The following is a 23,676-nucleotide window of genomic DNA, read 5'->3' on the forward strand; positions in this document are numbered from 1 at the left end:
AAGAATCAAAAACGTATTTAGTGGAATGAAAGACTTTAAAGTGAAAACTTTCCCTAAGATGAAGTGACTTCCATAAAGACAGAGCGAAGGAGCCCTCTAATTGCAGTCAACAATTAATCAGCAGTGAGTGTATCGATGAACACAAAACATTTTTGCATGGTATTTTTCAATAATTCTGTCATACAAAGAACATGCAGTTCAAATAACTTTTCAAATGGGGGTGGGAGCGAATGCCAACTGATCCCATCTGTTCCCTCTTACTCGGCAAATCAGTTCTTCCAGCTCTTAAAGGTCAGGTGTACTCGATTACTAGGATATGAACTGATCTGCTGAGTGGTGCTTTGGCAAAGATCCCTGTGAAAACAGGGAAATATGAAAAGTTTTAGGCTTTGAATTTTGCTCTGCTCTTTGACTGTTTTTTACGTGTCTCTGACTTCTGTATTTATTGATTAAACTGCTGAAAAGTTTCTATTTTTTCAAAGTGAGGTGTCTATTACTAAATGTGAAAGTTGGATTTCAATTGTTCTTTGGACTGTAAGGTAACCATACGTCTTTTCAAACTTTTTAAATAATAAATTACATTTCCTCCAGTATTCTAAGAGCTCTTATTTTCCTCCAGGAGACAGATGAGCAAAAACGTCATAAAATTGCCAGTGAACTTCTGCAAACAGAAAAAGCCTATGTCAGCCGACTTGACCTCCTAGATGGGGTATGTTTTTCTTCAATTTGCGTTTATTATCTTGCCTTGAATTCATTTGAATGGCTATGTATAAGTGTGTATTTAAATTACATAAAAGGTGGCATGTTTTTCATGTTTTGCTGACTTTTTCGGTCAGTCATTTGCTCCTGCCCCATAACTTTGCCTGTGTTTCTCTTTGAAAAATGTAGTGTTCTTAAAAGCATTTGGATTTTGTGGATATGAATGCAGTATGTTCTGTGTGTATAGATGTCACTATAAGCAATAGTAGAGCATACCGATAGCCCTTCCAACACAGGATGGATGACCATTTCTTGGCTTCTGGTGAAATAGAGAAGGGTATCATTTTATAATACTGAAATAACCCACCCACTAAAAACTTACTAAATCTTTCAAACTTGAGCCATCCAATCAGAGTTTTTCTTTAGTGCCCAAGAACCTGGGAAGATGCCCATACTACACTATTTTCCCACTATACATTTAGGCTATATCTCATTGAAGTGAACAGAAATCACTTTGCAAGAAAATTCGTGCAAGGAAAGGGTTGAATTTTTTGTGCTCTGTAGAATAAAATTGATATTTCTTAAACAAGAAAGTTTGTAGGTTTTCAGTATTTTCCTTTTAAAGTCTTTACTTCTTCACATAACACATCAGTTTTACCTGGATGCCTGTAACTTTGCATTGTCTTACTCCATGATATTTTTCTCAGACATTGCTGTTTAAATTTCTCAGGTATAACACCTAAGTCTTGTAAAAATGGTTGATGGAAAGTAAAAAGTCTCAACTGATAGAATAATTGTTCAGACTGCTTGGGGATGTAAATAACTGTCCTCATGAAAGTGGATTTACCTAGCATGGTAAATACTAGGATGGATATATGGTGTGTTTGAAAAGACAAAGTATTGCAGAAAAAGTGCTCTGATTTAGAGAAGTTTAAAAATAAAAAGGAAAATTTTTACTTAATTCATAGGTTTTTTTTTCTGATGGGTAATGTACAGTTATTTTCACTAGTGTGATCATAAGAGCATCACTCCTATGCCTGTTTTCCAAATATTAACTGGACAGAGTTCTGAAACTGCTGAACTGCTGCTAATAAGGGGAAACCAGGAAACTTGGAAATAATTGTTATGTTTCTAAACTTGCTTAAAAAGTTATGTAACCCTTATGGTCTTCAAAGTAACTTGTCAAAATTAACTAACTGTCCTCTTGGAGGTGTAGCCTGGCAAGTATGTTTTAAAGGATATGTAAAAGCATATGGATTTTTTCTTTTAAGGTACTTCTGCTGTCTCAATTGGGATGATCAAATTCCTGTCTTCAGACTCTTCTTTCCCTAGCCCTTACCCAAACTCCTGAAGCTCTCTCTAGGGAGATGCAGTCTATTCAAGCATGGGAGAGGGAGGTAAAAGGACAAGAGCTCGCCATAAGCACTGTTTTATGTGCATGTTAACAGCTGCACATCTCTAGACATTTTGTAGCTGCATCTAGTCAGGTAGAGCCCACTGATGAGGAAAGAATGTCTTTTTTTAAAAGACACTGTAATAGAATCCAATCAGAACACGACTCCTTTGATGCTTTAGATGGTGTGTGAAGACTGCTCATAGTCTGCAATTACTTTGATTTCAAAAGGATGAGGGGATACATCATATAAGGAGAGTGGCTGTACTAATGGTGATCAGAGATCATGCTAATTGAAAAGAAAGCAAAGATGGAAAATACAACTAGAAAACTGGGAAAGCTGAGATGATCTAGCTGTTAAAACAGACAAGATGCCTGGAGCTGATCCAGAATGGCACTACTTCAGTTTGTCTTTCCTTAGGTCTGCTCTGCCTACAGAGCTTTCCTGGCTCACAAGAAAAAAAATGTGTGGTGTAAGGGGAGAAGCTTTTACTTTTGGTGATGGAAAAACAATAAATGAGTTTGTCATTACCTGTCTATATTATTGAAATATTAATCTTGTTTACAGTTGGAATAAAAGGGGTGAATAAGTGGTCTTTCACTGATTAAAGATAATAGGCTGATATGTTTGGGGCTCTCTTTTTGTATTGCAGGTATTCTATTCCAGACTCCTCGAGGAAGCCAACAGAGGTTCATTTCCAGCTGAAGTGATTAACAAAATCTTTTCTAACATTTCATCGATAAATGCCTTCCACAGTAAATTCTTACTTCCAGAACTCGAGAAAAGAATGCAAGAATGGTAAGAGGCAATTCACTGGTTAATAGACTACTAAAACTGTGTCTGTAGAAACTCTGTCACAGGATTGAGATAGGGAAGGTACCTTCATAATTAAGTGCTCCAAGCCCAGGAAGTACTGTGGGTAGGAGGACATCTGCTCTTCCACTCTTCGTTATGATCTGACTCAGTAGAGGACTTGCATCATTTGCTCAAAATAAAGGGCATGTAGCTCACTGAAGCCAGTAAGATTACTCATGATTAAATGCCTTGATGAATTAGGGGTTCAGACTGAAATTGTGTGCTACCTGGTGAACTTACTGCACAGAATAAAAAATTGAGATAAATAACGTCTTTTGTGCTATGCTTATAGCACAGTAACCTTTGTCATTACCACTTTCTGCAATAAGGATAAGAGATACATTCTTATTTTTCTGTGTTTTGGTTTCCTGTTTGGAATAAAAATCCATGTCAGGTATATCTTGGGGCCATTTCTCCCCTAGCTTTTCTTGACTTCTATTTGGAGCAAGCAAGAAGGATAGCCAAGGTGTAAATATACTCTGCAACGGTCATTTAAAGATACTGTAATATCTTTATCCTTGGTATATGTGATTCTAGAGATACTAAAATATAGCTACATGCGTTTGGTCTCTATGTAACTGTGGAAAAAAAAAAGTCCCAAACCACTGCTGCTTCCCTACCTTATTTGGGAAAGGGGTCACCTCATTAAATAACCAACCAACCAGAAAAAAACTACAAATTTTGCTTCATCCAATTGTTTCACCTCAGAACCTGTTTGGGTCCTATATTCCATTTTATCTAGGGTTTATTATGAGGAATTAAAGTGTTCATTTATATATAATTTGCAGTTACACTTTCATATAACTCCTTAATTGTCAAAAATCACACTTAAAAATTGAGAAATACAGCTCCTAAACCACACAGGGGTGCTTTAGACAATGGCTGTGTGTCTCCTGACTCTGTAGGATGATTTCCTGTTTAAAATAATGATTCTTGAAAATAGAATAGTTACCATCCACAAGCACGATAGCCCTGTATAGCTGACAGTGCAAGAAAGTAAGTAAAACGTAAGCTTCGTGAGATACAGGAAGGCTGACACCTTACCTTATGTTCCTTGCAAAATGCGCATGTAAGGTAACCTCACCCTTTTCTTCTAATCAACTGAGAAAAGTCTGTTAGGGAATATGAATACTGAGATTAAAATAGAGTGCATATTCATGAGAAGTGGAGTTTAACTTACTGTAATGATGTTTACTAATCAACTTATGCTACATTATGTGAGTGCTGTATATATTTGAAATTAAATTTGTGATCTTAAAATTTTGCTCTAGATACCTTGTAGAGCACAGAAGATGGGTTGCACTATCTTAAGTATATGCAAAATTCTAAATTGCTGACTAATACTGTGTGTGTAATACTGTGTTTCAAGAGTTGAAAAGTGCTTTTGCAGATGTGCTTTAACTACTATTTGTGCAAAACTAATAAATTGCATCATATAGATACTATCTTTCCACATAGCTTGGAAACAACCTCTGTGATGTACCTGAGACAGCCTGTTTAAATGCCCATAAAACGTTATGCTTCTGGGAGGAGTTAGAAGAAAGGATGCAGTTGAAAAGAATTATTTCTGATCATTGCTGAAAGAAAAAATTGATGGAAAGATAACTTTCCCTCTGCATCACCAGTCTATGAACTGTCTGGCACAACAGTTTCTGCCAGATAGTGCATTTTCCTCAGCAGTTCCCCTTAATTAGACATAAAACATACTTAAACATGTTCTGCTGGTAGGTTTATGCACCACCTCTATTATTCTTTAGCTTCCATTAAAAGTAGTTGAATAAAAATTTCTGACACTTTCCCAGAGTTGGGGTTTGTTTTGAAAACTGGATTGAAAAACATACGCTTTTGCAACTGGGAAAGTAGATCAGAAGCAAATTCTTCTTTCTTAGAAGAAAAGGAAGTGTGAATCTAAGCTTTTTGGGTAGAAATAAGATTGTCTGGTAGTTGCATTTTGAATGAGTTGAGCAACAGCTGGAGCCAAATATCTTTTACAGCATATGGCTTGAAAACACTGGAAGCAGCCTTGTTGTAACATATTTCCCATGGAAAAAGCATAACAGAGCATAACAGTGATCCCACATCAAACAAAATACCTATCTAACTCTGCCTTGTGAACTAGAGGATGACCGAGAGCAGGTATCTGGGGAGGAATATAAGAACACAGCATGATAGCCTCAGGGTGGGGGTGTGAAGAAATTATTTCACTCTTTCAGCACAAAGTTTTGGTATCTGCAGCAATTACAAACTAGACCTACTCATATGATTTGTTTTGCTTTGAAACTGCAACTTCCAAATTTGTTAGACGCCTCTTAGCTCGTATATTGGAAGAGGAAGCAGTTGTTCCATAGTCACCTTTACAAATATTTCTTTAGTTTTCTTGCAGCCATGCTTCGAAATGAGATGCTACAAATCACTAGTAAGTCAGCTATTTCATGTTTGAGTTTTTACAATGTGAAGGTGAATACCATCATGGTCAGATAACACCGAAACACTTTGTATTTCTGTACCTACATTACAATATAAAGTCCTGTTCTTGACCCAGGTAACGATGGTATCGTTGTTGTCAGCAGCAATGCGGTGCTGATTTGTGTCTGTGGTGATAGTTCTCTTCTGATCTTTGTACCCAACAGTAATTGTCTTGGATGTGATGACACTTAGTAGAATTCAGTATTTTGGCTCATGGCAGGTAGTATTTGAATATGGGATGAACTAGTTGTCTATACTTGTAAGTTCATCAAGGGAGGATGTGGTCCTCAGAAGGTTCTGCTTGCTGTGACTTCCCTTGTCCTCCCTATTCTTCCAGAGCTCTTTCTGTGATGTGGACCTTGTCTTTCTTACCTGAAATGATGATGAATTTGTGTTTTTACAGCGTCAGAGTCTTTGGACATATAAGAGTCTTGCATGAAAGCAGTTAGGAATTTTTGAACCTTTATTGATGGTGAAATGGCAGTGCTCTGTATAAATGAGCAGCCACAGGTTCCAAGGAGCAGACATAGCAAACTAAACTGTTCATACTTCTTGGTTTATAAAAGTTCTAACATTTGCTTTTAATGTCTGTCTAGTAATAGCTGTGAAACATTTAAGTAGAAGTATTCTGGTTTTGTGCCAGTTTCTTTGGATAAAAAGTCTTCTTGCTTTAAGGTTCTTTTAACTGTAAAATGTTATCTGTAAAATTTATCAGAAAACATTAATGTCTGTGGATTTGTTTTGTTTTTTTTGGTGACCTTTAGAAATGTATTCACATTTCCTTCAGTTCTGCTGGAATTGGCATGATTTGTCATTTATTTTTGGTTAAAAATTAGGCTGCTACATTGCAATAAAATTATAACCCAGGAAAATAACATTTAGTGAATCAAAGGAGTGGGTTTTTGGTTTAAATTGCTAGCTTGCCTTTGAAAATGTATGTGTCTGCTTGCATATAGAGTGGTTGAACAAATACATCAAACTAGTTAAGGGTGGAGAGAACAATCACCCTTCAGAGGTGATTTCAGAGGCTAGCTTCCCACTATATCTTGCCCCCTTCTCTAGTTACCAGGCCCAGCAGTGGCTTACACCTCTGCCAGGTCATGCACAGGTACCTTTTGAGCCTCCCCCTACTTTACTCGCTCTCCCCCTGCAAGAGGCAGCTGAAGCTGGGCCAGGTTTTGCCAGTTGTGGCAGTATTCACTTGGCAATATTCACAATATGAATAATATTTCTCTTCTGCAGAGCTTTTCTTTAGGAGTTGTGTGTTGAAGTAGACTTTGTGTGTTGAAGTAGACTGATGAAGAAATTGCAGTAGGCTGCTTCACTTTAAACCACTACCACAACATTGCTTGCAGACTTTCAGAAATCCAGAGATACTGAGTTTCTGAGTCTGTTCTTGAAAATGAAATGGGAAATTTGCTTCTTATTGTAGTTCTCAGAGATGCCTGCATGCTGTTCTGCTTTCTTTGTGTGCATCAGGAGTGCTGCTTCTCTGTGCCTCTCCATCAGTTTTTGCTATTCTGTTTTATTTGAAGATGCTATCAGTAGGACTAGATAATCTTCAGAGATCCCTTCCAACCCTAGTGATTCTGTAGTTCTCACAAAAAAAGCCTGGAATCCAAGGGATTCTTTCTGCTTCATAGTTTTTCTTAGATAATGATTTTTGAAAGCTGTCAATGCATGTATTTATAAAAGACACGGAAGGGAAGCTGTACAGTATGGATTTAGTCCTTAAACAAAACCACAGGTTAGATGTTTGAAGGGTTAAGTATGGTCAAAAGGAGATAATGAAGCTTTAAGGAACTGCAAATAAATTAGGCCATGTTTTGCAAACAAAACCTTTCAAGTTTTTCATTATAGGTGGCTTTTCTTTCTTTAGTGCTCTACATGACCTGTAATGCTTATACATCATCAAAGAGGATAGAAACACTCTTTCTATGTTAATTCTGGTCAGTTTTAATGGTTATGTTGGAACTCTGTAGCAGGCAATCCTAAACAGAAGCGTTCTCTATTAAACGCTTGAAGGATTCTCTATTAAAGGTTATATAATTCTCTATATAACCTTGTGTGACTTTTTTCTTTCCTGTTTGCTCTGAGATTCCACCCTCTTACTTTGCAGGACTACCACCCCCAGAATTGGAGACATTCTGCAAAAGTTAGCTCCTTTCCTCAAGATGTATGGAGAATATGTGAAGAATTTTGATAATGCCATGGAACTGGTGAAAACGTGGACTGAACGGTCACCTCAATTCAAATTCATTATTCAAGACATTCAGGTAATGGGGAGAATAACTTAGATCTCCAAGTAATACAATAATGTATGAAAATATATAGTTTATATAGGGTGAGAAAAGGATTAAAGAGGAAAAAAAATACTAAATTCCTCAGAATTAAGGATTGTTCATTTTGTCTGCTTCATACTGCATTCTGCTTCTTCACCTTCTCCCTTCATATGTGCACATATACCCCCGCAAATCCGGACTTTCAACTGCAAAATAGAGGACCAAAGTAAAAAGGTTAAAATGCGAGAAGACTGAAAGAATACTATTTTGTATTATTTATCTTAAAACAGTATTTAGTTTTGGTATCTGCAACAAAAATTAGTATCAAGTGACCTATCAGTGCAATTATAGATCCTCACACTGAATCTGTAAGTACTGTGTTGGTTCTCACCAGTGCTATTAACGCAGAGCTTTATGCTTTGGAAGTAAGTACACAATCCTCAATGCTGAGGCACAGAAGGTAAAGCAAGCTTAGCAGTTCAGCAATGCGTAAATCTTAAAGCGCTTTTTATACCCTCTAGTGCTCCCTGTAGGTGTCTCTGTGAATTGGAAGGTTATGTGTGTCAGGGAGGCTGAGCAGCTAAGTCTGGGATAAGGTTTTTCTACTTAAATTTTACTGCTCAGTGGGGTCTCACAATTCAAAGCCAGGGAAGACAACGATGTGCATTTGAATGAAGTCTTTTAATTGCATAAATTAATATGCATCTTAAAACACTGCTGAGGGGGTTTACATTATAAGTGAAGCTCAGAGAAAGCTTTTCTGCAGACAGGTAAAATAAACCTTCAGAGTCTATTTAAGCGATATTTTCTATTAGGTGGTCATGAACTGTTCTTATTAATTCAGTAATTATTCTCTTGTCTGAGTCATTGCAAGCCTAATTTAGAATACACTGGTGTTTGAGAGATCTTTTGGATACTTAGGAAAGTTTTTACAATTATTTTTAGGAAAGTATTTCTAATTATTTGGTTTGGTAAAGTAGTTCTGTTTTCTTTCAGAAGGTCTATCATGCACATTTCAAAATACGTTATTTGTGTTTCATCAATCATAACTTTTATTTTACTATATCGTAATAACATTTTTGCCTGCTACATTGAAATATGTTTACAATTTTTTAGAAGGAAAAAGTGTGTGGAAATTTGACATTGCAACATCACATGCTAGAACCAGTACAACGCATTCCACGCTACGAGATGCTTCTAAAGGACTACCTAAGGAAATTGCCTCAGGATTCTCTAGACTGGAAAGATGCTGAAAGTAAATATCTTCTAGCCATTAAAAGAGCTGAAATAAGATCTAGTAAGAGGGTACTGTAAGTTAGAGATATTCTCAGGAAAAACAAAGTGAAGAGGCAAAGTCCCTCTGAAAAGAATGCCAAATTTTCTTAAGGGGAGATGCAGGATTGTAGGATTCTCTGGGGGGAAAAAAAAGTGTTTGAATAGTGGATGAAGTTAATTTAAAATTTCTAAAGCCTTTAGTGTCCTCCTGGAGTTCATAAGTTTTGGATTAGCATACAGGATTTATTTGCTTTGTAGATGATCAGGGGTTGTGGTGGTGGTTTTTCTTTGGTGGTGTTTTTTTTTTTTTTTTTTTTTTTTTTTGTAATTTTGGTTTGCTTTATGCACATTTGGAATGTGTGTCTGTAGAAAAACGGAGTTACACTCATTATTGTATTTTTTCCTGTAGGAAAAAGAACAGCCCATTTTTAAATTTATACCTCCCTGTATTTACACAAGAACAGTTCAAGATATTTCCATGATTGTTCAAAATTACTGGCCAGATAATTAATTTTTTTTTAAATACTTAATTGTTAGTGAGCTGTTTCAACTAAAAACCCACAGTTTGATATTCTGAACTACTTTGTGAAAAGAGGGGAGGGAACCATGAGTGGTCATGTCATAAAAATCATGTCATAAAAAACATGATTCTAAGTGCTGCAGCTCTAAAGTAATCTGCAGTAATTCTATTCTGATCTTTCCAGATTACAGTTTCTATTTGGTAGTTGACTTTCTTAAGCTTTCCACTTTACCTTGGTTATTTTTTGTTGATAACTTCAGAAATTTATTATGGTGTGTAATTTACATAAAAATGGCAAATGGTTTTGTAGACTGATCCTTCTTTTTTTTTTTTTTTTTTTTCCTCATATGTAATATGTAAAAGTGCAGCTTTTTGGGTTTACTTTTTTCTTTTCCTTCTGTCTAGGATCCCTGGAAATTATATCCACTGCAGCAAGTCACTCGAATAGCGCAATAAGAAAAATGGTAAATTGTCCTTGTTTCCCAGGTCACTTTTTAATATATTATATTTGAGTATTTGGTGAAGCTAGGAGTGTGAAATGCAAATGTACCCAAAAAGGGTCCCCTGGGTCCAGGTGGTTGCTCCTACTTAATGTACTTATACAGCTCCTGGGAATGATAGACAAAATCTAGCATTGCACCTAATTCTCTAAAGGGGAAGATAGGACAGGCTGGGTTCATCTCCTCGCTCAAATAGGTGATACCATGCTGGACATTTAACCTCATTTCACTTGTGGTTGTCAGTGGAAGGATAATGTTTGTAAAGAGTAGTTACTGCTTCTCTACAGTATTAGGCTGGCATGACAGGCACTTGATTAAGTATGTAAGATACTTTGGACAAGAGATAATACAGGCTGCATGTATAACTACATTTTTTAGATTACCAAGGAGGTAACATTCCTAAAAATACTCGTTACTGCATCAACTAATCAGCCTGTATGTCTGACTGTACGTAACAGGCACATACATGTTTTTCAAAGCTAACATTCTCCAGGCTTACACAACCTCCCATAATTTCATTTAAATATGCTTAAAGATCTGTGTTTTTAATTAGTTTTATAACTGTATTTTCCCTGTAAAGGAGAATCTAAAGAAATTGTTAGAGATATACGAGATGCTGGGAGAAGAGGAAGACATTGTGAACCCTTCAAATGAACTGATAAAAGAAGGACAGATCCTTAAACTCGCTGCTCGCAATACATCTGCTCAAGAACGGTATCTTTTCCTAGTAAGTATGGTGGCCTGTGTTTGCAGGAGTGGCTGTATATCTTTCTAAATGCAAAAGAACTACCAAAGAGAGAAGGAAATCCTCTCTAGCTGATGTCAGTGCCTTTCCACTAGTGATATTAGAGCATGAGTAAAACTTACACTGCTTACAGAAAGGCTTCAGTGGAGTGGCTAGAATGGAATACATGGTTTTAAACAAATGGAACCAGAGTCCAGCAGCTCACTTTTACCTAAAGTGGCTGCTGATTATAAATGCAGGTCCTAGAGCACAAGAACTTTGATGTTCTCATGAAATTGAAGTTTAATGTTCTAGTCCTGACAGATCGTGTGTTGAGGCCCCAGTAAAGTCTTACGGTCCTGTGGGAGCTTGTTACCATGGCAGGTCATCCTCTTGTCAGGTGTGTGTCGTGTCTTGGGCCTAAAAAGCTACAGCCATGCCACCTTACAACTTGCTTGCAAAAGTTTTGATATAGTTCATTGTTTTAAAAATTGCATAGTTCAGCTGTATGCTAATACAGTTTTTAATGTATTAGCATTAAAACCTGCTAATACATTTCTGCTTATAAACCTCTGGCATTGCAATTCCGGTTAATAAAGACTAGTAATGGGTTGTTGAGGCACAACTGCTTATCTGTGCTTCTAACAAAAGGAGGAACCATTGAATAGTAAGACCTAAGATGGGGCTGGACAGCTAATTAAAACAATGTGCACTGCATATGAGAGGTGACAAGTTCAAATGTGCTTTATCTGTGATACAGATTAAGCAATGGGCTAGACAGGATTTCTATGAACTAGGATTTAACCAAAGTGAGTTTCTCTTTTTAATAATTAATTTTGAGAAAAACGTGAGGGCAAAAAAACGAGAAAATTAAACACTATAGATCTAATGACTGTGCTTCTAGGCTGGGGCTTTAGACATTTGCATATTTTTAAAGTTCTTATCTTTACTTCTTGTTACTCTTTTTTTTTTTTTTTTGTCCTGTGATATTGAGGGTTTCAGTGAATAAAAACTCTAAGAAATGTTCTTCTGTCTTGGAGAAAAGACGTATAATTTCCTCAAATGATATTAGTTACAACTTCTACAAATCCAAATTATTTTGGTACCTAATTCTCTAAAGTTGAAGATGGGACAGGCTGGGTTAAATTCCTGGCTCCAAAAGTTGATACCATGCTGGTATCACCTATTAGGTGATAATACCCTAATACTGAATTAGGGTATTAGGGTAAATATAAACCTATACACTGAAGAAAACAGTTATTTTTCAGTTTAAAGTAGGTGTTGCAGAACTGGGGCTTAAGAATGGGATTTTCTAACAGAAGCTGTACAGTGCTATAAAATACCCAGTCTGAGAACAGTTGATAACAAATGCTATGAAGATTGCTCTGCATAAACCATCATTCATCCACTGAAGGTGTCCTTTAATCTTATTTCTAAACAAGTAAGAAAAAGAAATTGTCTTGCATTAGAACTTTGGCTTTCTTGTATATCAGTTGAGTGGGAAAGAGCCTACTTTGTCACCCACAAAGTCTGGCTTTCTGATATCATCCTGCTGTCAGTAAAAAATGTGGCTTTATCAGTGTTTTTGCAAAACACTGCAGTAATTGCAAACCCATGCATTTCTTTCTTTTTTCCCAGTTTAACAACATGTTGCTCTACTGCGTCCCCAAATTCAGCCTGGTAGGATCAAAATTCTCAGTTCGAACCAGAGTTGGCATAGATGGTATGAAGATTATAGAAACTCATAATGAAGAATATCCACACACTTTTCAAGTGTCTGGAAAAGAGCGAACACTGGAGTTGCAGGCCAGGTAAGCAGTCTTTTTATCTAGCTTTTGGAGGATTAAATATATGCATGAAAAAGAGTGGACTAATTGATTTAGAGAAAGAGGCTTCATCTTAGTATCAGTGTTTTGAAAATAGCCTAGGCTGTCACTTGAGTTCACTGCTTAGTGCTTGCAAACTTGTGAAAGCCTAAAATCATGCTTTTGTTTTCTGTTTTAAGATGGACAGTTAATATTGTTTTAATTTAAATTCCTGAGAATTACTGCAGAAGCTTTTGCAAGAAGTTTTTGATAGTGAGAAAATGTTTCCTGAACTAGTTTTTGACTAATGTTTCAAATATTTCTTTTAGTTCTGAACAAGATAAGGAAGAATGGATAAAGGTAAATTTATCTGAATTCTATATTTTTCTAAACATTTTTTTCAATGAAGCAATCAAAAAAGTAATAGTCATATTTTCTAGCTGTAGCTGCCCTCTGCTACTTAATAACTGGCAAGAATGCAGAGAATCTGTTTTAAGTGTAATATGTTTGAGGGATTTCTCCACTGTTTCCTCAGGCACTTCAGAATACGATAGAAGCTTTTCAGCAGAGGAATGAAACTTTCAGAAATGCTATTGCTAAAGAATATGAAGACATGCCTGTTGAGGTATCTGTAAGTTGCTGTTATTCCTTTGTAACCTTCTTAGTACCCATTTTGTTCTTCAATAACTGGGAAAACATTGGCAGAAACTTTGCTTGCAAGCTTTTCACTCTTATAGCAGAGGAATTATGAAGTAGTCATCTTTTGGGGAATTGTTTTTCTTCATAATGCCAAATGTTATAAACAATCTTTTTTTTTTTTTTCATTTGTAACATGTAACAGAGCATCCTTTCACTGAGGCATAATGATTTTCTTTGTTATTTCTTGTATATTCTTCAAAATGCATCTTGAGCTCTGTTTCGACATTTCCCTTCCAGAGGAAGAGAATAATAATTTTCTCTATTTAAAGTACTGCACAACTTTTTACACTGGCTTTTTTATTCTCCCACCCTCCCCCTGGCCCCATTCAGAATGCTGAGCTTGGGAAGAGAGCACCAAGATGGATACGAGACAATGAAGTAACCATGTGCATGAAATGCAAGGAGCCCTTTAATGCCCTGACAAGGAGAAGGCACCACTGCCGAGCATGTGGACATGTAAGTGCAAAACCCCAGCTGCTGTAGCTCGTGAGCAGGCTTGGGAATGGGTCTAAGCACCTACTTGACTTCTGGTGCCTGCTTGTTATTCTGCAGAGTTTGTTGCTCTGCTTGTGGCTGAGAGAAGCTGTGTGTAGCATACAACAAAGGAATCCTCTGTCTGCTTTAGTTAGCATCGTAAATTTGTAAGTAATTTGGAGCAGCGGAAGATGCATGTCTTTGTAAAATGTTCCAAGCCCCCAGACCTACTGTACTGTTATTTCTGAGTGGCTTCCACTGATCTCAACAGTTTCAAGACCATATTTAAACTGGAATAAGGTAGGTGTATACTGGGCAGCACTGACTGCCTCCTCTTCCCATTCAGCTACTTTCTCTTTCCTATTCATAAGAAGATAATGTAGCCCTGCAGTTTCTCATTGGGCCAACTTGGAGCTGTTCCCAGCTGGGTTCAGCATGTAACTGTGCGAACATGCGTGAAGCATCAGGGAAGCAGAGAGCTTAGGATTGGGAGAGAGTATTACTGCTGTTTTCTGTGTATGATGCTATGGTAATGTATGCTGCTTTAAAGCAACCATGAATTAGTGGTATGATTTGAGAGTTTTCAGAAGTTAACAAAAGAGCAAACACCCCATGCTTTCTGTTCTTGCCATCCAGCAGCAATGCCTTTGTCCAGCAGATGGCAGTGCAGGCCCAGGTTTAATTCTTCTCTTACAGGTTATCTTGCACGATTTCTTTATAATATTTTTATGTGTCATGAAGGCTTATTCCATTCACAGTGCTGCTTTTTTGCATTATTTTTTTTATTGATTATACAATGTAGTCTGTTTTGTGGGTTTTGTTTTGTTCCCCCCCGATCATTGTCTTAAAACTCATGTTAATCTTAAAATCACACCTTTCCTTTTTATTCACCCTCTTGTTCAGACTCCTAATTTCCCTCTCTTGTAGTACTATCACAGTTTATGCACTTTAATTTTTTATTTTTTTTTTCCATGTGTATTACTTTGGGTCACTTGTGTTTTTCCAGCAGTGACTAATTGGGAATGCTTCAGTAGTATTCTCTAGAGATATTAGTTGAAGGTAGTGTTATAGATTAGTACTGCAAAACCCCGGTCCACAATAAAATTTTGTTCAGGTGTTTTGAGTGGTCCAAGTCCATTTGTCTACCGTTCTTTCTTGAAATAACTTCACTCAAAATTTTTATGCAGGGCATCTTTTTCATCTGAAAGAACATTTCTGTGGAAAAACATTGCTAACGAAACGTTCTTTCAGATATCTCATGGGTTGCAGTTTTATGCATATAAATGTACAGTGAGAAGAAAAATCATTGTGATATTGGCTTATTCTGTGTACTTATGAACAGATTATAAAACTGAAAATTTAATAGCAGGTTAAAAATATCTATTTCTTATTATTGTTTTCATCAATAATGTGCATCTCACTTGTACATTTCTCAGGCTATGTAGATAAAAAAAAGGTAAATATAGCTTTTCAGGTTGGCATCTTAACAAACTGGAAAGGATTTTCTTCTAGGAAGCTGAAGGATTTTCTTTCTGTAGCATGGCTTGTGCTAGATTCTATTTCTAACTTTAACCTACAGATAGGACTGAAAGACTAATGTGATTTTATGGAAAGTACGAAGTTTCATCAGGTAAATAGTAAAAGCTGCTTCTAGTTAAGCAGCAGTGGCACAAATTTGGAAAATCATTTACAATTGAATTTGTAATGACATGTCATAAAGGCATTATCTTTCTTGTTCTGTGGAATGAAACAATATATTACTAAGTAGAGAAAATATTACTGGTTTTTAATTCAATTATGTTTTCATGATTTTTATATGTAAGTTATCTTTTTTTTCTAAGGTGGTTTGCTGGAAATGTTCTGATTACAAGGCACATCTTGAATATGATGGCAATAAATTGAACAAAGTCTGTAAAGACTGCTATCATGTTATAATTGGTTGTACAGACAGTGAAGAAAAGAAGAAGAAAGGGATCCTGGAGGTAAGTAATTTAAAAATCATATATGTGCATACACGCAGTTTCAATTCATCAGTAAGTGAAAACTGGTAGCATTCTTGAAGGGCTATTTTCTGTTTGAGAAATAAAAGGTATGTGGACCAAATTCATCCTGTCCAATAGACTTTGATTTTCACCATTAATCTTTTACAATACTACATTGTTTCTTATTTTTATTCTTCTTCGTTAAGCTGTCATAGCAATAAAACCCACTGCTGCTACAATGATTTTTGAGAACACATACCCAAACTGAAAGAACTGAGGAGGGAAGAGAGAGTAATAAGGGAAAATTTTGCTATTCCAAGTCTGAGTTGTAAAATACTGTTTTGATCAGTGTACGCAATGTACCTTTAAGTCATCAAGTTGCTCTCACCTTTTGACATCTAAAAATTCAAGGTCTCAATCAGACAATAAGGAGCTATGTTTCTTTTATAACTGTGGGAGAAACAGGCACCTTACAACTGCAATTAACCAACTGCACATTTCTTAAATCCCCCTTTACAGGCCCTTTCAAAACACCTGACTTACATTAGGGAAAGATCATCTTAATTTTGTTAAGACATACTTATCTTGAGATGTAGTAGAGAGGGATTGACCCGTGAGCTAAATAACAACAGAAAAAGAAGACAAAAATAAGACACAGGTTATGATTCCATATACAGGTCTTAATCCATGTTGGTTTCACTACACTCTCCTAAATAAGAAAGTAAGGACTGCAAAACTCCACTAGCTTACCTTATAGTCAAGAGTCTGCTCTTTCTTGGCATGGTGCCTTTTTTAAGGTAGCTAAGGAGCTACAGAGTCTCTTAGAAATGTCCATCTGCTTGCTGGCTCTCATGACAGTAGAGCAGTTAGTAGCATGTTGCAGCAGCCAGACAGCACCACTACTAGGAGAGAAAAAAATGTATTCAAGGGAACTTTAACAAATGATCGTTTTGTGTTCTTTCTGATCTTCTCAGGATCACCATTTATCCCAAATAGCATGCCATTTTGTCTTCAGTTTTTAAGCAGTTCACCTAATCTTTTTGCTACGTGCTTGCATTCTTATGCTGTTCTTAAAAATATATTTGCATCTGATCCTGCCATAATATTTTGAATACCAAAAAAGCGTAGCTGTCATATTGGACAGTTGTTAGCACTTAAATGCCTGACATGATGTTGTTTAGAAATCGGATGTTGTAGGTCCTAAGATACATAGAAAGGCTATCTGTGGAGGCAGAATTAAATTTAGAATGATCTAGAAGTGTGTAATCCAAAATTACCAATGAAAGAAGGAACAGACTACACATGTTAAGGGAGTACATGTTGTGATTGTAAGTATGTAATATATAAATATTTTCCATAAACCCAGTCCTTCATGATCTTACTTAGATAGTTGCTCAAGTGTTTTTTTTGCAGATTCTATCCAAGGTTGGATATGAATGGTGATGAAGTTTTCCTTTTCTGTTTTCTGTGGTTTTAGTCTGTATTTTCCTTTTTATGCTTTGCACTCTCTCCTAGATTGAATCTGCAGAAGTTTCTGGAAATAGTGTTATATGCAGCTTTCTTCAGTACATGGAAAAATCAAAGCCCTGGCAGAAAGCATGGTGTGTTATACCTAAGCAGGAAGCTCTTGTGCTGTACATGTATGGTGCTCCACAGGTATGTGCAGATAAAATGGAAAAGATTTCAGTAATTGTCACTGCCATCTGAGGAAGAAAAGTCTGATAGCTTAGGAATGGAGGAAAGACCCTATTGTTTTCATCAACCTGTATAGTAAATGAGAGTTAGCGGGCAAATTAGTTGTCTATTCTTAATCAAGAATTTCTTCTTCTTAGGATGTTAAAGCTCTGGCTACAATTCCACTTCTGGGCTATACAGTAGATGACACTCCAAGAAGCGCTGACCTCCCACACAGCTTCAAACTGACCCAGTCTAAGTCTGTGCACAGCTTTGCTGCGGACAATGAGGAACTAAAACAGAAATGGCTGAAAGTTATCCATTTAGCTGTAAAAGGTGAGACACCAGAATGTCAAACTGAACTGCAGGTGAATTTAGAAGAGCAACCTGAGTCTTCTAAAACTTGTGAATGCTGAAGCTCAAGAACACATGTATTTTTGAAAGATTTCAGTTGAATTTGCGGTTAACCTTTGTGTTAACTGTTCTTTGCTCAATCAAGAAATCTTACAACTGTACACATCTTAGCACTTTATGTTTGGGAAAAATTCTGGTCTTTTTAGGGATCTTTTTCTTATATTTATGTTCTGTCAATAAAGGTGATGTACAGGTCCATTTCAGAGACTTTTTTAAAAAATGTGAATGTTATTAAAAATACTTACTACTTGTTTGTCATGATACAACCTTTTTTTTTTTTTTTTTTTTTTTTTTGAAAATCCAGTTGCTCTTGGTTTAATGTTTCCTTCTTTCATTAAGAATGCAAATACTGAAGCTTCCTACTTACACGTTAGGACTTGCAACAGGATAAAAGATATACCTCCACATTTCCAAAATAGATGTGTAGTTAAATATGCAGGGACAGTTTGGTTTAATGTATGTAGTTTATAGATTGAATTCCACAGATCTGTACATATGTTGTATTCACTTGTCTCTTTTAATTAAAGTAATGCAAATTGCTTTCACGGGTATATTGGCTTTTAAAGTTTCAATTTATCAAGGAAACAATCTATTGATTTTTCAATCTAGAAATTAATACCTAAAATATGAGAAAACAATATATAATATATGTACAGTATTAAAAATGTTCAATTCTTGATCATTGCTTTGATTTCATGATACTGGGTTCCTGTTAGTGAATAATTTATTTAAAAAGCATGTTTTCTATTTGAAATTAAACACAGTTCTAAATTAACAAATACTTTTCAGTGATTTGTTTTAATAGCTGACACTTAATGATCTTGATATTTTTATGCATCAAAAAAATAACAGTAATGTAAGTGGCATGCAATGGACAAATATGTTCCAGTTGTGTTTAAAAGAGCAGTCGCTTTTTTTTCTGTGTCCTATCACTGTTTTCCTTTAAGAGTGCAGTAGTTAATTACTCAAATGCAGTATGTGGTTTGAGAAGAGCAACAGATTCTAGTAACCTTCTGGGAACATGAGTTTTGGCTATTATGGTTTTTGGAACAAAAGAACATTTTCAACTTAAGCCTTTTAATTTTTGCGGAAGATTAAATACTGTAATATTTATGACAACAGTCTTCAAGAATTATTGTTCTAAAGTAGAACCTGCTTTATACAAATTTAGTATGAAGTCTGAGCCGGCAAACCTCAAGTTAACTATCAAGTTAGCAATCTCAAATCTCAATTTAACTAACATTATTTGCATTCCACTTATGGGAATAAGGACTTGTTGTCCTTATGGTATTAGGTCCCTCATGAACTTTCATTCTTATTAGGGTTTTTATAAATACAGGTAAATGACCTCCCTAAATTTTTTATTGTAACATCCTTGAATTAAATATGGCAAATTCGGAGGTAGTGATTGACTATCGATAGACAATTAAAATCATTGCTATTTTTTCTGACCCCTGAAAGGAAAGAAAATATGTAGCTTCTATAATTAATTTGTCATAAGAACATTCAGGAGTCGTACTTCTTGATATAACTGCAATCTGTATTTTAAATCATGTCAAGCTGAAGAGCTTGGTTTCAAGTTCAGTTTAGTTAGTAACATGAGGGCAGATTTAAATTGTTGCTTCTTTATAGTGAGAATTCCAAAGCTACTCTTTGTGTCACACAGTAGGAAAAAAAAAACCCACAAAAGAACAAACCCAGCTCATTTAGCATTTAACAAGGGATTGTTAAAGTAACCTCTGTTTTTAGTGTCAAGCATCCAATGGTGTCTATCATTCTTTGGTAAGAAGAATGTCATGCAACTTAATGTTAGTGGTCTGGATTTTGCTCTCACCTGCACAAATCTGCCTTTAGACTTCAACGTTTCACACTAGTTTTAGTAATTATCAGGACACAGCATTGTACAGTAACTCCACAACTGACTTTGTGCTTGTCAGTTCTGGATTTTTCCTTGGGTACTCCACGTGCCCAGATTATTCTGCATGTAACCCTAGTATTACTTTTATCTGATGTGCAAGCTCTTCTGTAATTCTCTTTAAGTTACTTCTGTCAGTTGTACTTGCCTTTAGTTGCAGGCAGCTCAAGCCCGTTTTGATTCACACTGGTGAGTACAATCAAATCTTCACCAAGGTCTCCCTAGCTAGTATGTGTTATCTTGTGTATATCTTGGCAAGGGAAGGGGGAACATTCAGTAAGCAAGAACAACTTTCTGTGGCTAGCTTGCTTTCAATGGTCATCTCCTGAGAGTGGGTATTTTCTAGAGAGCCTCAAGTGCAATTGTGAGATCTGTAGAGTCATCTTGCCACATCCCAGTGTACCTTTGTTTCTCATGTTCAAGTTGTTGAGTGTAAGGGGAGAAGCTGCATTAAAGGAGTCTCTAGATAAGATGGACTGAGCTGTATTGAAAATAATATGATGGTATCACTGTAATCATAGAATCATTTAGGTTGGAAAAGACCTTTAGCATCAACTACTTCCCTAGGCAATCTGTTCCAGTGCTTGACAACCCTTTCGGTGAAGAAACTTTTTCCTAATATACAATCTAAACCTCCCCTGGCACAACTTGAGGCTATTTGCTTACTGCTTGTTGCCTTGGAAAAAAGACCAACATCCATCTCGCTACACCCTCCTTTCAGGTAGCTGTAGAGAGCAATAAGGTCTTTCCTTTTCTCCAGACTAACCAACTGCCATTCACTCAGCTGCTCCCCATGAGACTTGTGCGCTAGATCATTCATGAGCTTTGTTGCCCTTCTTTGGACATGATCCAGCACCTCAGTGTCTGTGTTGGTGTGAGGGGCCCAAAACTGAATGCAGTATTTGAGGTGTGGCCTCAGCACCTCAAATACTGTGCAGGACATGAGGTGCTGAGTCCTGCACACCTTTGCTGTGCAAGACTCAGCAAGCAGTCCAGTACAATCACACCCCTGGCCCTGCTGGCTATGGTATTGCTGATAAAGGCCAGGATGCTGTTGCCCTTCTTGGCTGTCTGGGCACAAGCTGCTCATGTTCAGCTCTGTCAGTCAGCACCCCCAGGTCCTGTTTCACCGGCAGCTTTCCAGCCACTGTTCCTCCAGCCTGTAGCATTGCATGGGCTGTTGTGGCCCATATGTAGGATTTCTGCCTTGTTGAACCACATGCAATTGGCCACAGCCCAGTGGTCCAGCCTGTCCAGATCCCTCTGCAGAGCAGATCAACACTCCCAGCCAAGTTGGCGTTGCATATTACATTCTGTTTTCTGAACTCCTGTAAATTTAATTCTGAGCCAAGTGGGAAGACCTATTCCAGCTAAATTATTAGAAGCAGCAATTTCTGGGCTGCCTTATTTGTTATAGTGGTACTGAGTAGCTGAAGCTGCTTGAATGGTTTCAGCATTTCGCAGACAAAGTGCTGCATTTGGGCATAAACAATTTGAAATGAACATAGCATTGGGAGTTACTTATTTGGATGTTAGCCTCATGCTTGCTCTCAGGCTTTCAAGTTTAGATAGCGTGAGATATTTTATTTACCCTAGTGAAACCTATTTCATGTTCATATAATCAGTTGCTTGGTCAGAATTGTTCTGTTCTGATTCAGAATGTCTTGGCACTTAAATGTATGGTTCTGTATGTATTTTGTAGGGAAAGTATGTACCCACAGTATTAAAGGGGATCAGAAGATGAAGATGTTGCTTCTAGATTTAACCACTTTAATTGTTTCACTCCATTCTCCACAGACAAGCCCTCCTACAGCATCCAAAACTTTAACTTTGAATTGTAAATTATGACCTCAGAGGAATGAATTCAAAGTGGTAACTGCTGTGGTTTAAGTACTGTGACCAGAGCAGTCAAATTAAAACTATCATTCTAGCAAGGTATAGGCTGTTACCACTTCAGCTGTTAATTTTACTTTTTTAATGCATTGAATTTATTAACATAAAGCTCTGTGTAAAAGAAATAAACTAAAACTGAGCATTCATTCATAATACACGAATGTATGTGAATAGATCTTCTGAATTATTCAAGCTTTTTGATTCTTACGTTCAAGAGATTCTCGTTTCTCATTTTCAAAGTGTTCAGATGTTTGTGCAATTTAAAGCAGATAAATTATTTTGTGTGGGTTTATCTGTGTTCAACTACAACAATGGCTTCATTTTATCATTAATATTTGGAAGATGTTAACGTAGTTTTCAAAAGTACTTAATATTTTTCCCCTAACATGAAAAAATAGTGTATCATGACATCTGCATGTCATCACCATTCTTCCAGATCCTCTAAAAATTGTTTACAGGTATGAGGTATACTGCTTGGTTGAAGAGCTGCTGTAAAATCTGTGTAGCATCTAGTCCTTTCAAATCCCTTTGCACTGAGTAGTTTATTCTAACATGTATTTAATTTTAATATGCAAAATAGAGATGGGAATACCATACATTGTCTTTTATTTGGAGTAGTATATTAAAACACTTTACGTGCATATAATATATAGTGGCATCTTTTTATGCAGAACCATCTCAAAATGCTTTATAAATCTCCTCAAAGATTCTAAATCCCTTTTGTAGAAAAGAGATTTTTATTCATTTTTTTGAATTGTGGATGAAGCCAAGGCATTGATTAAATGTTGAATCAATACACTACCACCTAAGTAATTTTAGGAGGCTATAGAAGTATGCTCCAAAGAGTTGCAAGTAGAGTCAGGAGGAAAAAAAAAAATAAAACAAATATGTATAAAAATAAGTGGTAAAGATACGGAAACACTTGACAGGTTCTTTGGAGTTTGTTGGTTTCTTGTCTGTTGAGGGTTTTTTTTTAAAACCTACATCACCACAGCTAGTATAAAAACTGGTCAGCTATTCATTTCAAGGTAAAATTAATGAATTTAGAAATAATTTGAAGTGACAAAAAGGAGCTTTCTCCATAAATCTCTTCAGCTGGTGTAAACTAGCACAGGACTGCTGGGGCTATTATACCTTCAGTGATTTAAATTCATTATATAGGTACACTTGTGGAAAATCAAGATTTCACCAGTTTGAGAGCTGCTGACTTACTGTGTCTCATCTGGAATCACAGTGCTTGGTTGAACTTCAGCTGGGTTTCAGTTGGAGATAATGTAAGGGTGAATGTAAACAACTGGAAGTATACATCCAGAAGTAAATGATTGGAGAAATGACTTTGTGGTAGAACTGACTATCCTTAACATAAATGTAATGGTGAAATGGGCATTCTTAGTCTGTGGTGTACTCTTGTTTGAAATCTGAAATTAAATATATGGAGCTACTTTTTTTTCTCCAGTCTGTGGCCCTATTGGTATGAGGAAATAACTTAGCTGGTTCTGCCCCGTGGGTCTGTAGTGAAGTAATCTCCTTGGGTAGGATTTTTAATCTGCCAGTCAGATTGTTTCCTAAAATCCTGTTCCCTTAACACAACATAACATTAACTTAATGATTGTATATGTATATCTATATACACATGTACGTGTGTGTATATGTATATATGTGTATTTATATATTTCAGACTGTTATTCAGATGACCTGTTTTCAAGTAGTGTTTTACAATCAAAAACACACTGTGCTGCATTCAAAATATAATGTATATTGTATATTGACTGTGTTGAGTATGCTTTTCAGAAGAAAAATATCAACAAAAGTACATCTACTTTTGTGGCATGTTTACTATTTTGGCCTAATTTAAAAAGCAAAACAAAAATATCCACCCAGAAACCCAACAATAACAAAACCCCAAACACTGTAAATTCAGTAAGGCACTCAATCTGCCTCCTTTAAAGCCTTGTGATTAAATTTCTTCCCAGACTTTATGGCATTTTGCTTTCACTCCTTCCTCTGCCTAGCATAAATGAAAGCAGAATGTGGTTTTCCTTTTCTAAATTCTTCAAGCAGATTTCTTTGAATAAAATGTTTTCAGCCATGGCGTAACACCAACC

General features: G+C 36.3%; 1 protein-coding gene across 6 annotated transcripts in view; it reads left to right on the forward strand.

Annotated features, from left to right (window-relative positions):
- The window catches only part of FGD4 (FYVE, RhoGEF and PH domain containing 4), a 109,354-nt gene extending 90,472 nt beyond the window's left edge, over positions 1-18,882 (forward strand). For 5 of the 6 annotated variants that reach the window (XM_057427912.1, XM_057427915.1, XM_057427916.1 and 2 more), the window contains exons 5-17: positions 620-709; positions 2,746-2,891; positions 7,534-7,690; positions 8,813-8,951; positions 9,897-9,955; positions 10,572-10,718; positions 12,354-12,526; positions 12,850-12,880; positions 13,056-13,151; positions 13,550-13,675; positions 15,535-15,675; positions 17,191-17,331; positions 17,508-18,882. In XM_057427912.1, coding sequence (XP_057283895.1) covers positions 620-709; positions 2,746-2,891; positions 7,534-7,690; positions 8,813-8,951; positions 9,897-9,955; positions 10,572-10,718; positions 12,354-12,526; positions 12,850-12,880; positions 13,056-13,151; positions 13,550-13,675; positions 15,535-15,675; positions 17,191-17,331; positions 17,508-17,765 — 1,704 coding nt within the window. In that variant the 3' untranslated portion in view covers positions 17,766-18,882. The remainder of the gene's footprint in view (positions 1-619; positions 710-2,745; positions 2,892-7,533; positions 7,691-8,812; positions 8,952-9,896; positions 9,956-10,571; positions 10,719-12,353; positions 12,527-12,849; positions 12,881-13,055; positions 13,152-13,549; positions 13,676-15,534; positions 15,676-17,190; positions 17,332-17,507) is intronic. The other variant, XM_057427914.1, reaches the window with a different exon arrangement.
- The last annotated feature ends 4,794 nt before the right edge of the window (positions 18,883-23,676 follow it).

Source organism: Pezoporus wallicus, unplaced genomic scaffold, assembly GCF_028554395.1.
Source record: "Pezoporus wallicus isolate ANWC-B61680 ecotype Strahan unplaced genomic scaffold, APGP_CSIRO_Pwel_v1 contig_2908, whole genome shotgun sequence".
NCBI lineage: Eukaryota > Metazoa > Chordata > Aves > Psittaciformes > Psittacidae > Pezoporus > Pezoporus wallicus.